The sequence below is a fragment of the Equus przewalskii genome, chromosome X (genome assembly GCF_037783145.1).
Source record: "Equus przewalskii isolate Varuska chromosome X, EquPr2, whole genome shotgun sequence".
NCBI classification, from domain to species: Eukaryota; Metazoa; Chordata; class Mammalia; order Perissodactyla; family Equidae; genus Equus; species Equus przewalskii.
Genome location: NC_091863.1, coordinates 65096075 through 65111579, shown reverse-complemented (window position 1 = coordinate 65111579; position 15505 = coordinate 65096075). Strand labels below are relative to the sequence as shown.

The window sequence follows — 15505 nt, the reverse complement described above, 5'->3', positions numbered from 1 at the left end:
CCACCAAAGGAGAGCGGGCAAACTTAACCACTACTCCCCTGGGCCAGTCCCTGGTATTATTTCTTAATTAAATATTTGTTAGAATTCGCTGGTCAAGCTATCTGGAACTGAATTTTCTTTGTTGGAAACTTTTAAACTATGAATTCAATTTTTAATAGATATAGGACTATTCATGTTATCTATTATTTTTATTGAGATAAAATTCATATCCTATAAAATTCACTATTATGAAGTGTAGAATTTAGTATATTTATGAGATTGTATCACCATCACCACTATATAACATTTTCATCACCCCAAAAGGAAACTCAGTATCCATTAGTATTCACTCCTCATTTCCTCCTCCCCCAAGCCCCTGGAAACTACTACTCTACTTTCTGTCTTTACGGATTTGCCTATTCTGGACATTTTATATAAATGGAATCATACAATATGTGGTAATTTGTGTCTGGCTTCTTTCATTTCGCATAATGTTTTTAAGGTTCATCCATGTTGTAGCATGTGTCAGTACTTCATCCCTTTTATAGCTGAATATTCCATTAAATGTTTATTTAGTCTTGAGTGAGCTTTTCTTTGTTTCTTTTAAGAAATTGGTCCAGTTTATCTAAGTTCTTGGGTTCATAGGCATAAAGTTGTTTTGAACATCGCTTGTTATCCTTTTCATATTTGTAAAATTTGTAGTGATATCCCCTATTTCATTTTCAATACCTGTAATTTGTACCTTCTCTTTTTTCTTGGTTGGTGCAGATAGTGGTTTCTTAATTTAATTCATCTTTTCAAGAACCATTGGATTTTGGTTTTATTGATGTTCTTTATTGGTCTTTGTCTTCAATTTAATTGATTTCCAGTCTTATTTTTTATTATTTCCTTCATTCTGCTTCCTTGAGTTCAATTTGCCCTTCTTTTACTACTTTCTTAAGGTAGAACTTTAGGTTATGGATTTGAGACGTTTCTTCTTTTCTAACATAAGCTTTTAATGCTATTAATTTCTTTCTAAGTACTAATCTAATTTTGAGGGGATCAAAACATTCATACCATAGCAATGTTTATCTCATTTTTTTTTTTTTTTGAGGAAGATTAGCCCTGAGCTAACTACTGCCAATCTTCCTCTTTTTGCTGAGGAAGCCTGGCCCTGAGCTAACGTCCATGCCCATCTTCCTCTATTTCATACGTGGCACGCCTACCACAGCATGGCTTTTGCCAAGCAGTGCCATGTCCGCATCCGGGATCCGAACCAGCGAACCCTGGGCCACCGAGAAGCGGAACGTGCGCACTTAACCGCTGCACCACTGGGCTGGCCCCCCTTATCTCACTTTTTAAATAGACTTTTTAAAGAGAAATTTTAGGTTCACAACAAAATTGGAAGGAAGATACAAAGATTTCTCACATACCCCTCCCCATATATATGCACAGCCTCCTCCCCATCAACATCCCACAGCAGAGTGGTACATTTGTTATAATTGATGGACTCACATTAAGACATAATTACCAAAGTCCATATCTTATATTAGGGTTTACTCTTGGTGTCGTACATTCTGTGGGTTTTGACAAATATATAATGGCCTGTATCCACCATTACAGTATCACAGAATAGTTTCATTGCCCAAAAAATCCTCTGTGCTCCATCTATTCATCCTTCTTTCCTCACTAACCCCTGATAATTATTGCTCTTTTTTACTGTCTCATTAGATTTTCATTTTCCATGTTATATAATTGGAATCATATAGTATATAGCCTTTTCAGATTGGCTTCTTTCACTTAATAATATGCATTTAAAGTTCTTCCATATCTTTTCATGGCTTGATAGCTCATTTCTTTTTAACATTCAATAATATTACATTGTCTAGATGTACCTATTGAAGGACATCTTGGGTGCTTCCAAGTTTTGGCAATTATGAATAAAGCTACTATAAACATCCATGTGCAGGTTTTTGCATGTAAATGTCTTCAATTCCTTTGGATAGATACCAAGGAGCACAATTTCTGGATTGTATGTTAAGATTATGTTTAGTTTTGTATGAAACCACCAAACTGTTTTCCAAAGTGGCAGTACCATTTTGCATTCCTATCAGCGATGAGGGAAAGGTCCTATTGTTCTACGTCCTTGCCAGCATTTGGTGTTGTCAGTATTGAATATCTTTTCATGGGCTTATTGGCACATATGTCCTGTTTGGTAAAGTGTTTCTTCCAATACTTTTCCTATTTTTTTATTGGATTCTTTGGGGTTTTTTTGACTTTATAGAATTCCTTATATATTCTGGATACAATTCCTTTGTCAGATATGGGAATCTTTTGCAAATCTTTTTCCCGGTTTGTGGTTTATGTTTTCATGCTCTTAATAGGATCTTTTGAAGGACAAAATCTTTTAATGTTGATGAGGTCTCATTTATCAATTTGTTCTTCTGTGGATCATGGTTTTGGTGTCTTATTTGAGAACTCTTCACCTAAGACTTGTGACCTTAAGTCATAAAGATTTTTCCTATGTTTTCTCCTAAAAGTTGTATAGTTTTTTGTTTTACAATATGATCCATATTCAATTAATTTGCTGTTGCTTTTTATTTGGTACATGCTAGCATGGTGGTGGGACAAGGAGTTTTTTCTGTTGTCCTGGTTTAGCCTCAATCTTAGGCTCTGTGCCCCTAGTTTTCCACTGTGGAGTTTTCTCAGCAATATTGCCTCTCCTCTGCATGATGGCCAATTTTTATCTTGTATCTTTGGTGGGCTTTTGAGGGAAAGAGGTTTCTGCTCCTTCCCATTGGTAGGAAGGCTCCAACTGTCTGGGCCTAGGACAGCTTTCTGCCCCTGTCCTAAGGAATAGAGGGATTTTTTTTCTTTTACCCTTCTTCAGAAACAGTGGGTGTTCACAAGTTTCCTAAGGGGCAACAGCATGTGCTGCCCCCGCCCCCACCACCCAGTAGCATTTGCTGGTAGTATTTTTGCCTTTCATGGAACAGTGGTTGTCCCCCTCTTGCAGGCTTTCAATATCAAGGGACGCTTTATCTGGCATTTTGCCCTGCCGCCCATCTTTCTTGTGATCAGCAAATCTAAGTTTGTGGAGAACAGCCTGAGAATGGACGTCAACTTCCCTTGCCTCTGAAGCTCCAAGAAGTTCTATAATCTCATGCTACTCTACATCTGGCCTTTAGCAATTCACCAAAAATTTAAACTCAATTCCACTTAACTGCTTTATGGCACCTTATGTCTCTTACTCCTGTGTTCTGCTATAGGTTGATCAATGTTTGCATTCTGTCTCACCTTGGAAGGTTTATCTTTGTATTTTATTTTATTTTATTTTTTTTTTTTATTTTTTTTAAAGATTTTATTTTTTCCTTTTTCTCCCCAAAGCCCCCCGGTACATAGTTGTGTATTCTTCGTTGTGGGTTCTTCTAGTTGTGGCATGTGGGACGCTGCCTCAGCGTGGTCTGATGAGCAGTGCCATGTCTGCGCCCAGGATTCGAACTAACGAAACACTGGGCCGCCTGCTGCGGAGCGCGCGAACTTAACCACTCGGCCACGGGGCCAGCCCCTATCTTTGTATTTTAGGCTACTCTGCTGCCCTGTGACCTTAGCTCTCTGATGGGTTCAAGAAATGTTATGATTTTCTTCCTCATTTGACTTTTTTTGTTGTTGTTAGAGTAGAAGTGATGCTCTTTCCATCTCTTCTACATTCTAGGCTGAAGTGGAACTCTGGTTAATATCTTTTTAAAAAATCAACTTGTTTAAAGGTCAATTTGTAGACCTGGTTTTAATTCTAGATTTTCCATTTAATATCTGTGAGGTCTTTGGAAAATCACTGAACCTTTTCCAGGCTTAGGTTTCTCATCTGTAAAATACAGATAACAATTTTCACAAATTGTTATGAGGACCAAATGAATTCATGAAGGGCAAATACCTAGAGCATAGAGGGCTCTCAATAAATAGTAGTTGTTAGTATTATTTGCTATTAAGAATAAGTTGTCCAGGAAGACTGATTCAGGGAAGAGACAATAACATGTGTATAGATTTGACTGGAATATGAGGTGGTAGATGAAGCTGGAAAGATAACTAGAGGCAAGATGGTGAAAACATTTGCATTCAAAGTTAAGGAGTTTGGATATTTTATTGGAGATGATGGAAATCATTGAAGAATTTTTGTCACTGGGCTGCCAGTGAGGAGGATGGGCTGGAGAGAGATAGTATAAATTTAGAGTCAGAAAGACCAGTTGAGAGGAATCATTTGTATCATTAGTTCAAGGAAATATTCTACAAGGTGAACCAAGGTAATGGCAATGGGGATGGAGCAGACATTTCACAAATATTTGAGATAGAAGTAAAAGTACTTATTAACTGATTGAAAGATCTGAGGAACAAGAGTCTATTAAAACCACTGAATTGAGGAGGGTGTTTGGATTATTTTCTTTTTAATGAGAGAGATGTATGTATGTTTATATGCTAAGGGGAATGTTGAATGAATGAATATATATGAAGGTTAAATTTTATATAAAAGCAAAGCAATGCATTCACAGTGAGGAAGCTTCTCAATATAGGTGATGAGTTGTATTTATCAAATGCACAAAACAAGAGCAAAGGATGAATTTATTCACTCATAAAATATTTACTGAGCCTCATTATGTTCAACGCGTTATGGTAGGTGCTGGGAGGAATAAATAAACAAATATATATAACATGTGACTGATGTTATGAAGAAAAAGCAGGGTGAAGCTAGAGAATCATGGGGACAGTGTTTTAGAAAGGATGGTCATAGAAGGACTCAGAAGTGATCTTTGAGCAGCAAACTAGGTGGATGGTGGAAGTCACTAATTGTCCTGGAGAAGACTAGGCAAGGAGCAGGTTGGTTGGGGTCAAATCAAGAATTCATTTTTGAATACATTAAGTTTGAGACACCTATTAGATATCCAAGTAGAATAGGCAGTTGCATGTACATGTCTTACCTTCAAGAAAGAGTTAGTGGTTGGAGATAAAATTTGAGAATCCTCAACATTCAGATGGGATTTAAAGCCATGGAACTGGATGGGATATGGGAATACCTAGGATGTTGGGGAAAATAGAGGTCAAGGACTGAGCCCTGAAGTTCCAACTTTAGAGACTGGGAAGACAAAAACTGATTCAGCAGAGGACACTGAGAAGAAATGATTAATGACGTGGGAGGAGAATGAACCCTGTTTTGTTTTGGAGGGATTCGAAGAGAATGCTTAACGAAAGAGGGAGTCATGAACTACATCAAATGCTAATGAGTGGTCCAGCAAGTTTAAGTCAGTAACAGATGCTGTTTGCCAATGGGAAAGGTCCCGTAGAGGGAGGAAAATAGATGATGCAAAAGAGAGGGGAGAGGGGCCGGCCCGGTGGCGCAGTGGTTAAGTGTGCACCTTTCGCTTTGGCGGCCCAACGGATCCCGGGTGCCGACGTGGCACCGCTTGACAAGCCATGCTGTGGCAGGCTTCCCACATATAAAGTAGAGGAAGATGGGCACGTATGTTAGCTCAGGGTCAGTCTTCCTCAGCAAAAAAAGGAGGATCTGCAGCAGATGTTAGCTCAGGGCTAATCTTCCTAAAAAATAAAAGAGGAAGAGAGAGGGGAGAGAATTGCAAAACAAAGCCTTTGAGTAGGCAAGAAGGGATGAGATCCAAGACTCAAAAGGGTGGCCTTGGTTAAGAACACTGTCAGTTTGGCCAAACAGGAGTTTATGCACATATGCACACACTCACATGTTTTCACTGTTTATAGCCCCATACACCCACTAGTTTCAAAGCTTTCACTTTTACAGAATCATATTCACAAAGCTCTCTTTCTCCCTGGGATTTTAAGCAGAGTAGGTAGGGCACTATTAGTGATCCTTGTTTGCAGTTCAGTGCCAACCTCTGTGGTCCGCTTTACTTCGCTAGTGCGGGGCGCCAGATGGTGAAATAAATGGAGGGCATAGTTCAGTGTTTTCCACCAGTACAACACAACAGCCCTAGGTGTAGCAGCGGGGAGGGGGTGCTGTGCGTTTTACATCTACCATTAGAAATCTCTTAAAGGTACTGAGCCGGTTTAGTTGGCTTAGTCGCTATTATAGGTGCTTTCTAAAGTCTCTTTGAAGTGTCAAAGGTGGAACAACATTTTTACTTTGGGTTCTGAAGTGTTTCGATGAGAAGGCTCTTGATCATGCCCCGTGTATGAGATTGTACTTTATTCATATCAGTTATATCCCTAGTGCCTAGTACAGTGTGTGGCTTAGAGTAGCAAAGCAGTACAGGTTTTAATTTGAAGAAGATAGAAGAATAATAATTACTGTCACTACAGGTCCAATATCCTCAGAGCGGAGTGGGGGTGAGGTTAGCTTCGTACATTTTGCCTTCATTGCCAAAAGTAGAGTCCAATAAGTGGCGTATGTATGTAGGAAGACTAGAAACACCGTATGTCATCAATAGCATGAAGGCAACCTAGCGGAGACGCCAGTGAGAGAGACGGGGGAGGGGGAGTTAGGGAGCGCAGGTGTATTAATTTACTTCAAATGCATTTCCTTCCTGCCTCTGGCTTCTAGGAGGCTAATGTATAATGGACTAAAATCCCCGCCCTAGTATTTGTCACTAAGTACCAAAATGGGCGTGGCAAGGTGTATAGAACACCTGCTTTTGTGAGCCCTGCAAGCAGATATTCCTGGAGTCCTACCCTGACGCTGACTCTCCAACGCTCAGGAGGGTCCCCCAACTCCCGCATCCTTTTTGGGAATCCTCCCGCTGGCAACGCGGCTTCATAGACTGGAGAGGGCCTGCTGAGCATGTGTGAACAGCGCCGCGCATGCTCCGTGGAGTGGGCAGGTTTACTGAGGCGCTAGCAGTGGCTTTTACTACTCTTCTCCCGCCTCCCCCGCCCAGCACGCCCCCCTCCCCTCTTTCCCACCCCCTACCACGCGGTCCCCCGCATCCACCCCCACCCCTCTTTCCCACCCCCCCTTCACCCCAGGCTGGGGAATCTCCATTGACGTTCGAGTGACGCCGCTGTGCCGCCGCCGTGGGGGGTTCCAGGCGCCGCACAGGTAACGCCGCCGCTGCCGCCATATTGACAGAGCTGGGAGCGGGGAGGGGGCCGAGGAAGCGGGGTGGGGGGGAAGTCACCGCCAAGCGACAGTCGCGGCGGCGGCAGTGGTGAGCGCGAGCCAAGCGGCAGCTTTCGGAGAGGCAGCACGGAGTTGTCTTCTTTATGGAGCGTAGCAGCTTGCGGCGGCGGCAGCCCCCCGCTCCCAGCCTCTGAGGGACCCCGCGGCGAGGGCAGCAGTCGCTGAAGCAGGGGCTGGGGTCTTGGCGGCGGCGGCAGCAGGCGAGCTCAAAAGGCAGGATGCGTGGCCGCCACAGCCGTTGGCAGCTCCTGTTCGAGTGCTCCTGAAGGGGCGATGCTACCGTTCGCTCCTCCGGAGGAGCCCTGGGACCAAGCAATGGAGGTGTTCGGCGTCGGCGCGAGCGGCGGCGAGGTTAGTGTGGTGGCTGGAGCCACCCCCTCCTTCCCTCGGGACCCTGGCTGGGGCCCGAGACGGAAGGGGCGTGGGGCTGGGGAGCAGGGCGCTCAGGCAAGCCCCCTGGAAGCTGCGGGTCCGACTGCGCTTTCGCTCAGCAGCGGGCGAGGATGAGACGGCGGGCTCGGGCGTGGGGACGAATGCAGCCCGGGCTCGGGCGTGGGGACGAGTGCAGCCCGGGCCCGGGCTCGGCCTCGGGCGGAGCGCCCGCCTCGGGGGCCACGCCAGAGTTGTGACTAAGTTTATTCAGTTTGCGACCTGAAGTGGGACTGGGGGACGCGCCAGGTACCGCGCGCCCAGCTCCGCGCGCTCCGGGTTTGCTCAACACTTTGGGGGCCAGCTGCTGACTCCAGCTGTCTGTTGAACCCCGGGTGCTTTAGGAACCCGGCGCCACAAAAACACAGCACGGTGACGAAGTAACTCTGGGGACATTTGCACAGACGGATGAGTGCTCCTTAATTACTTAGCTTTCTCGTTTCTCTGTGACCTGTTGTGCTTCTTTGTAACAACTGAAGTGGAGATTGACTGGAGGCCAGATTTCTTTATCTACGTTCAGGTGATGTTTTGCCTCCTTTGCGGTCCCCTCAATTCTACCGCTCTCTTCCTCCCGCTGGTTCTCCCTTCCCCAACTGCTGTCTCCGCCCCGTTGGTCCCTAAAAGAAGACGCACAGTAAACCCCAGCCCTTGTAAGAGGAATCTTTGGCAAGACAGCAAGGTTCAACCAAAATATTTGGGTGTGCCTCTTCCCGCTCTTCTTACTGCTGAAACTATTCTGATTGGGCTTTGGTCAGCTGTGCAGTGAGAACTTAGATGTGCATAGGTACTTTGCTTTTATTGTTGTTAAAAGCGGACTGTATTTAAACACCCAAACGAGAGTTTTGGGATAGAAGTCGGATTCATTTCTAACTTAATCGATTGACAGCCTAGTCCTGCAGTAGGGGCCACTATAGACCTCCTAAAAATACTTAAATGCCAAATTGATTCACAGTAGGATATTTTGGGGTAGGACTCGCAATCCTCGACATCTCAAGGTGCAGATTTGTTTTCAAATACTTGCTGCATCCTTAAAAATACATTTTGGACTGTTGTCTGTTTTACTCGTTATTTATTCTTTTCAAATTTCCAGCCAAACTGGGGTTAAAATTACATGTCAGAATAACAATTTAACAGGAAAGGTAGTGGAAATAAATTCAGAAAGAGCCTAAAGTTGAACCTTCTCTACTTATAAGGAATATTTTACTAGTAAACGGAGAACTTCTGAAATACGGTTTAATACTTTACAGCCCTTAAGGACAGGATAAATGAAGAGGGGTTCATTTCTTCTTGAAACATAGGAATGTTTCGTACTTGCAAGAATTTTCTAGCAAGGCTCATTTAGAGGAGAGGAGTTTTGTTTTATTCATGTGTGTGATCTATTGACTTACAGTCCCAGGCATCTGGTTTATAAAAACAGTTAAATGCTTGGATATAAGGATGGGATGGGAGGTGGGGGAGCCTTTCACATGCCTATTATTATTTTTGTTAGTTTTGAATGCAGAAATGTTTTAAATTGTGATTACCACATATGTTTTTTTTTTTTGTAATTGTTGGCAGTATGTTTTAGATATTATAGAGATTTAACAGTGGGTTTCTCTACCTCAGCAATTTGGAAAAATACTTTAGTGGAAATTGTTAATCCTTATGAAGTAAAACGGAAGGTGAAGGTAATGTGAAGATAGTATTTCTGCCTTCTTTGTCTAAAACAGTTCTGATTGGTTAGGTTTAACTCTGCCAGTGACTTAAAAATATTCTAGGGGGGGCTGGCCCCTTGGTCGAGTGGTTAAGTTCGTGCGCTCCGCTGCATGTGGCCCAGTGTTTCGTTGGTTCGAATCCTGGGCACGGACATGGCACTGCTCATCAAACCACTCTGAGGCAGCGTCCCACATGCCACAACTAGAAGGACCCACAACGAAGAATATACAACTATGTACCCGGGGGCTTTGGGAGAAAAAAAAAGGAAAAAAAATATTCTAGGGGCCGGCCTGGTGGCATAGTGGTTAAGTTCGTGTGCTCTGCTTCAGTGGCTCGGAGTTTGCGGGTTTGGATCTCGGGCAGGGACCCACATATTGCTCGTCAAACCACGCTCTGGTGGCATCCCACATATAGAATAGTGGAAGATTGGCACAGATTTTAGCTCAGAGACAATCTTCCTCACCAAAAAAAAAAAAAAAAAAAAATCTGAGTGAAAACTAAATGCTACATCTGAGCAGACCTGCTTAGTATTTAGAAGAGGTGCTGTTGTTTTTGTTTGTTTATAATGGTATTCTTTTGATGAGAAGGAAACCACTTTACATCCATAAATTTATATTTATTTAAATTACATGTCTAGGGGTGCTTTCATTATAGAATATATTTTTTGAAAATATATTGGAATCCTTAAAGAAAATGTAAGAATCTGTTAACTTTAATGTCAAAGGAAATAATTTCTGTCAATGTCTGTGTATGTGGAATCCTGGGAAAGTGAAAGATTATGTACACTCTCATATATTGTGGAGTCTTTTTCAATATCTTTTACCTGTCTTATTTATGGGCAGTTGTTAACCTTTGAATTATTCAGAAGTATGAGAGTTGGTTGGTTGAGACTCTTACCATGTTTTCCAACAGGAAAAAGTTATTAAGGTAATTATATTTTTAGACCAGTGTACAATAGCGATGTATAATGATAAGGAGCCTAACCACTGTTTGGAAAATTGTCCTATGGGGAAATGTGTCAGAGGTTTCCACTAAGAACTAGCTTGGTTCCAGTGAGTGGTGGAGAATGGACCTGAAAAGGGGAAATAGGGACTCTCTTGGCTCCTGGGAAGAAGGTTCTTGGGAGAGGGGAAATAGGATAAGCAAGAAGCTTTGGTTGTGAGAACTCTTGCAGGGACTGTCTAAGTTGGGTCTGCTGGGAATAGGGACTTCAAAGGGCATCACCCCTCAGGCAGCTACAATTTTAACTCTTGCTTGGATGCTGTCAGGGTCAGGGAAGAAGTGTTACTTGAGGTGTGATGGGTATTGATCATTCCTGGGCAAGAGTCATAAAGAACAGCCTGTTTTAGTAAAGTGAACTTTTGATGAGTTAGTACCATGTACATTACAGTTCATGCACTTAGTTTTTATTTGTTTGTTTTTTGGTGAGAGTGCTTGCTTCCTGATGGAAGAGTTGATTATAGAGTTTCCATATTGCATATTATATCATATCATCATATTATATTATAATTGGTACTTTTATGTTATTTCTTTAACAATACTGCTTTTGTTTAAGGAAGTTAATTTTTTTATTAAGGTAACATTGATTTATAACATTGTATAAATTTCAGGTGTACATCATTCTATTTCACCTTCTGTATAGACTACATCCTGTTCCCCGTCAAGAGTTTAGTTGCCATCTGTCACCATTGACATGTACCCTTTTACCCCTTTCCCTCTCCACCTACCCCCTTATCCTCTGGTAACCACCAATTTGTTCTATCTATGTATTTGTTTCTCTTCCACATACGAGTGAAATCATACGGTATTTGGCTTTCTCCATCTGACTTATTTCACTTAGTATAATACCTTCAAAGTCCATCTATGTTGTCACAAATGGCAAGATTTCATCTTTTTATGGCTGAGTAGTATTCCATTGGATATATGTACATACCACATCATCTTTATCTACTCATCTGTCCATGGGCACTTAGGTTGTTTTCAAGTCTTAGCTGTTGTGAATAATGCTTCAATGAACGTAGTGTGCATATATCTTTTCAAATTAGTGTTTTTATGTTCTTTGGATAAATACCTGGAAGTGGAATAGTTGGATCATATGGTAGATCTATTTTTAATTTTTGGAGGAATCTCCATACTGTTTCCACAGTGGCTGTACCGATTTACATTCTCACTGGCAGTGTATGACGGTTCCCTTTCCTCCATATTTTCTCCATCACTTGTTATTTCTTGTCTTTTTAGTAATAGCCATAGTGATGGGCATGTGGTAATATTGCATTGTGGTTTTGATTTTCATTTTGCTAATGATTAGTAATGTTGAACATCTTTGTGTGTGTCTGTTGGCCATCTGTATATCTTCTTTGGAAAAATGTTCAGATCCCCTGCCCATTTTTTAATTGGGTTGTTTTTTTTGTTGTTGTTGAGTTGTATGAGTTCTTTATATATTTTGGATATTAACCCCTTATGAGATATATGATTTGCAGATATCTTCTCCTAATCAGTAGGTTGTCTTTTCATTTTGTTTGTGGTTTCTGTTGCCATGCAGAAGCTTTTTAGTTTGATGTAGTCCAATTTTTCTACTTTCTCTTTTCTTTCCCTTGACTGAGAAGACATGATACTCAAAAAGATACTGCTAAGACTGGTGTCAAAGAGTTTACTGCCTGTGTTTTCTTCTAGGAATTTTATACTTTCAGGTCTTACATTCAAGTATTTAATCCATTTTGAGTTAATTTTTGTGTCTGGCATAAGATAATGATCTCCTTTCATTCTTTTGCATGTGGCTGTCCCATTTTCCCAAGACCATTTATTGAAGAGACTTTCCTTTCTCTGTTATGTATTCTTGGCTCCTTTGTCAAAAATTTACAGTCCATAAATGTATTGGTTTCTTTCTGGGCTTTCAGTTCTGTTCCGTTGATCTCTGTGTCTGTTTTTCTGCCAGTAGCTTACTGTTTTGATTACGGTAGCTTTGTAATGTATTTTGAAATCAGGGAGTGTGTGATCCCTCCAGCTTTGTTCTTTGTTCTCAGGATTGCTTTGAGTATACAGGGTCTTTTTTCCCCTATAAACTTTAGGATTCTTTGTTCTGTTTTGATGAGAAATGTCATTTGAATTTAGATAGGGATTGTATTGACTGTAGATTGCTTTAGGTAATATGGACATTTTAACTATGTTAATTCTTCCAATCCATGAGCAAAGAATATCTTTCTATTTTTTTGTGTCTTGTTTGACTTCTTTCAACAATGTCTTATAGTTTTCAGACAGGTCTTTCACCTCGGTAAATTTATTCCTACATACTTTACTCTCTTTTTTTGCAATTATAAATGAGATTATATTCTTGATTTCTCTTTCTCCCTGTTGTAAGTGTATAAAAATGCAACTGATATTTGAATGTTGATTTTGTAGCTTGCAACTTTCCTGTACTCTTGAATTCTCTTTCTCCCTGTTGTAAGTGTATAAAAATGCAACTGATATTTGAATGTTGATTTTGTAGCTTGCAACTTTCCTGTACTCTTGAATTATTTCTAATAGTTTTTTGGTGGTTTCTTTAGGGCTTTATATATATAAAATCATGTCATCCACAAATAGTGACAGTTTTACTTCTTCCTTTCCAATTTGGATACCTTTTCTTTTTCTTGCCTTTTTCTTGCTCTGGCTCGGACTTCCAATACTATGTTGAATAAAGGGGTGAGAGTGGGCATTCTTGTGTTATTCCTATTCTTAGGGGGTTAGCTTTCAGTTTTTCACCATTGAGTATGATGTTTGCTATGGATTTGTCATATATGGCCTTTATTATGTTGAGGTATTTTTATTCTTTATCTGTTGTATTCAGGGTTTTAATCATAAATGGTGCTGAATCTTGTCAAATGCTGTCTCTGCATCTATTGAGATCATCATGTGATTTTTATTCCTCATTTTGTTAATGTGGTGTATCACATTCATTCGTTTGTCAATGTTGAACTAATCTTGGATCCCTGGAATAAATTATACTTGATCATGGTGTATGATCCTTTTAATGTATTGTATTCAATCTGCTAATATTTTGTGGAGGATTTTTGCATCTATATTCATCACTGATATTGGCCTGTAATGTTTTTTGTGTGTGTTTCATCCTTGTCTAGTTTTGGTATCAGAGTAGTATTGGTCTTGTAAAATGAGTTAGGAAGTGTCCCCTCCTCTTCAATTTTTTGGAAGAGTTTGAGAAGGATAGGCATTAGATCTTCTTTGAATGTTTGATAGAATTCACCAGAGAAGTTGTCTGATCCTGCACTTTTGTTTTTAGGGAGGTTTTAATTGCTGTTTCAATCTCCTTACTAGTGATTGGTCTATTCAGATTCTCTGTTTCTTCTTGATTCAGTTTTAGAAGGATGTATGATTCTAGGAATTTATCCATTTCTTCTAGGTTATCTGATTTGTGGGCATATACCTTTTCATAGTATTATAATCCTTTGTATTTCTGTGATGTCCATTGTGATTTCTCTTTTGCTGCTGATTTGAGCCTTCTTTTTTCTTAGTCTAGTTAAAGTTTTGTCAGTTTATCTCAGTTTATTTCAAGGAAGCAGTTGTTAATTTTGTTGATCTTTTTAGTCTATTGTCTTTTTATTCTGTTTCATTTATTTGTGTTCTGATTTTTATTATTTCCTTCCTTCTACTGATTTTGGGCTTCATTTGTTCTTCGTTTTCTAGTTCCTTTGGGTGCAATGCTAGACTGTTTATTTGAGATTTTTCTTGTTTCTTGAGGTAGGCTTATATTGCTATAAATTTCCATCTTAGTATGTCTTTTGCTGATAGATGTAGATATCCATATAGGTTTTGGTACATCGTGTTTTCATTTTCATTTGTTTCCATGTACTTTTTGTTTTCTCCTTTGGTTTCTTCATTGATCCAGTAGTTGTTCAGTCTCTACATATTTGTGATTTTTCCAGCTTTCTTCTTGTAGTTGGTTTCTAGTTTCATACCATTGTGGTCAGAAAGAATGCTGGATGTGATTTCAATGTTTTCAAATTTATTGAGGCTTGCCTTGTTTCCCAATGTATGGTCTATCTTTGAGAATGTTCCATGTGCAATTGAGACGAATGTTTATTCTGCTGCTTTTGGATGGAGCATTCTATATATATCTATTAAGTTCATCTGGTCTAATGTTTCATTTAAGGCCAACCTTTCCTTCTTGACTTTTTGTCTGGATGATCTCTCTATTGATGTAAGTGGGGTATTAAAGTCCCTACTATTACTGCGTTGCTGTTAATTTCTCCTTTAGGTCTATTAATAATTGCTTTATGTGCTTTGGTGCTCCTATGTTAGGTACATATATATTAATAAATATTATATCTTCTTGATGGATTGGCCCATTTATCATTATATAATATCCGTCTTTGTGTCATGTCATCTTTTTTGGCTTGAAGTTTATTTCTTCTGATATAAGTATGGCTACAACTGCTTCCTTTTGGTTACCATTTGCTTGGAGTATCATGTTCAATCCCTTCACTCTGAGCCTATGTTTGTCTTTAGAGCTGAGATTGGTCTCCTGAAGGCAGCATATTGTGAGTCTTATTTTTTAATCCATCTAGCCACCCTGTCTTTTGATTATTGAATTGAGTCCATTTCCATTTAGGGTGATTATTGATATTTGAAGACTTAATACTGTCGTTTTATCTGTCTTTTGTTTTTTGGTTGTTCTGTATTTCTGTTGTTTCTTTTTCTTTGTGTTTCTGTCTGTGATTTCAGTTTGATGCTTTTCTGTGATGTGTTTCTTAGTTTCCTCATTTTTATGTTTTGTGACTCTGTTCTGAACTTTTGTTTTGTGGTTACTATGTGCTTGTATGAAAGGTCTCACAGATAAGATAGTTCTTTTTCTTCTGGTAGCCCCTTATATTCATTTACCTATGGAGGTTCTGTCCTTTTCCTTTTCCCCTTCTATGTTTTTATTGTCACCAATTATTCCTTTTTGTATAGTGAGTTCATTTAAAAATTGAAGTGGTTAAAGTTATTTTTAATGTTTGGTATTCCTCTAACCTTTGCTATAATTCACCGCATACTATCCTATTCTGATACAGATTTGCAGTTTTCTGATTCTATTTGTCGGTTTATCATCTTGGACAAAGCTTTGTATATTTTGGCCTTTTCGTTTCAGGTAGGAGAGCTCCTGTCATGATTTCTTGTAAGGCTGGTTTAGTGGCAGTGAACTCCGTCAGCTTTTGTTTGTCTGGGAAAGCCTTTACTTCTCTTTCATATCTGGAAGACTACTTTGCTGGATAGAGTATTCTTGGCTGACAGTTTTTATCTTTCACT

At 40.0% G+C, this 15505-nt stretch overlaps 1 protein-coding gene across 14 annotated transcripts in view; it reads left to right on the top strand.

Moving 5' to 3' along the window:
* RPS6KA6 (ribosomal protein S6 kinase A6) overlaps positions 1–15505 on the top strand; it is a 170242-nt gene that overhangs the window by 45476 nt on the left and 109261 nt on the right. For 4 of the 14 annotated variants that reach the window (XM_070606611.1, XM_070606612.1, XM_070606608.1 and 1 more), the window contains exon 1: positions 6788–7450. The exons of 4 other annotated variants lie outside the window; for them this stretch is intronic. In XM_070606611.1, the coding sequence (XP_070462712.1) occupies positions 7373–7450 (78 nt within the window). In that variant the 5' untranslated portion in view covers positions 6788–7372. Of the gene's footprint in view, positions 1–6764; positions 7451–15505 lie in introns of those variants that run through there. 6 more of the 14 variants (XM_070606613.1, XM_070606609.1, XM_070606607.1 and 3 more) reach the window with 5 other exon arrangements.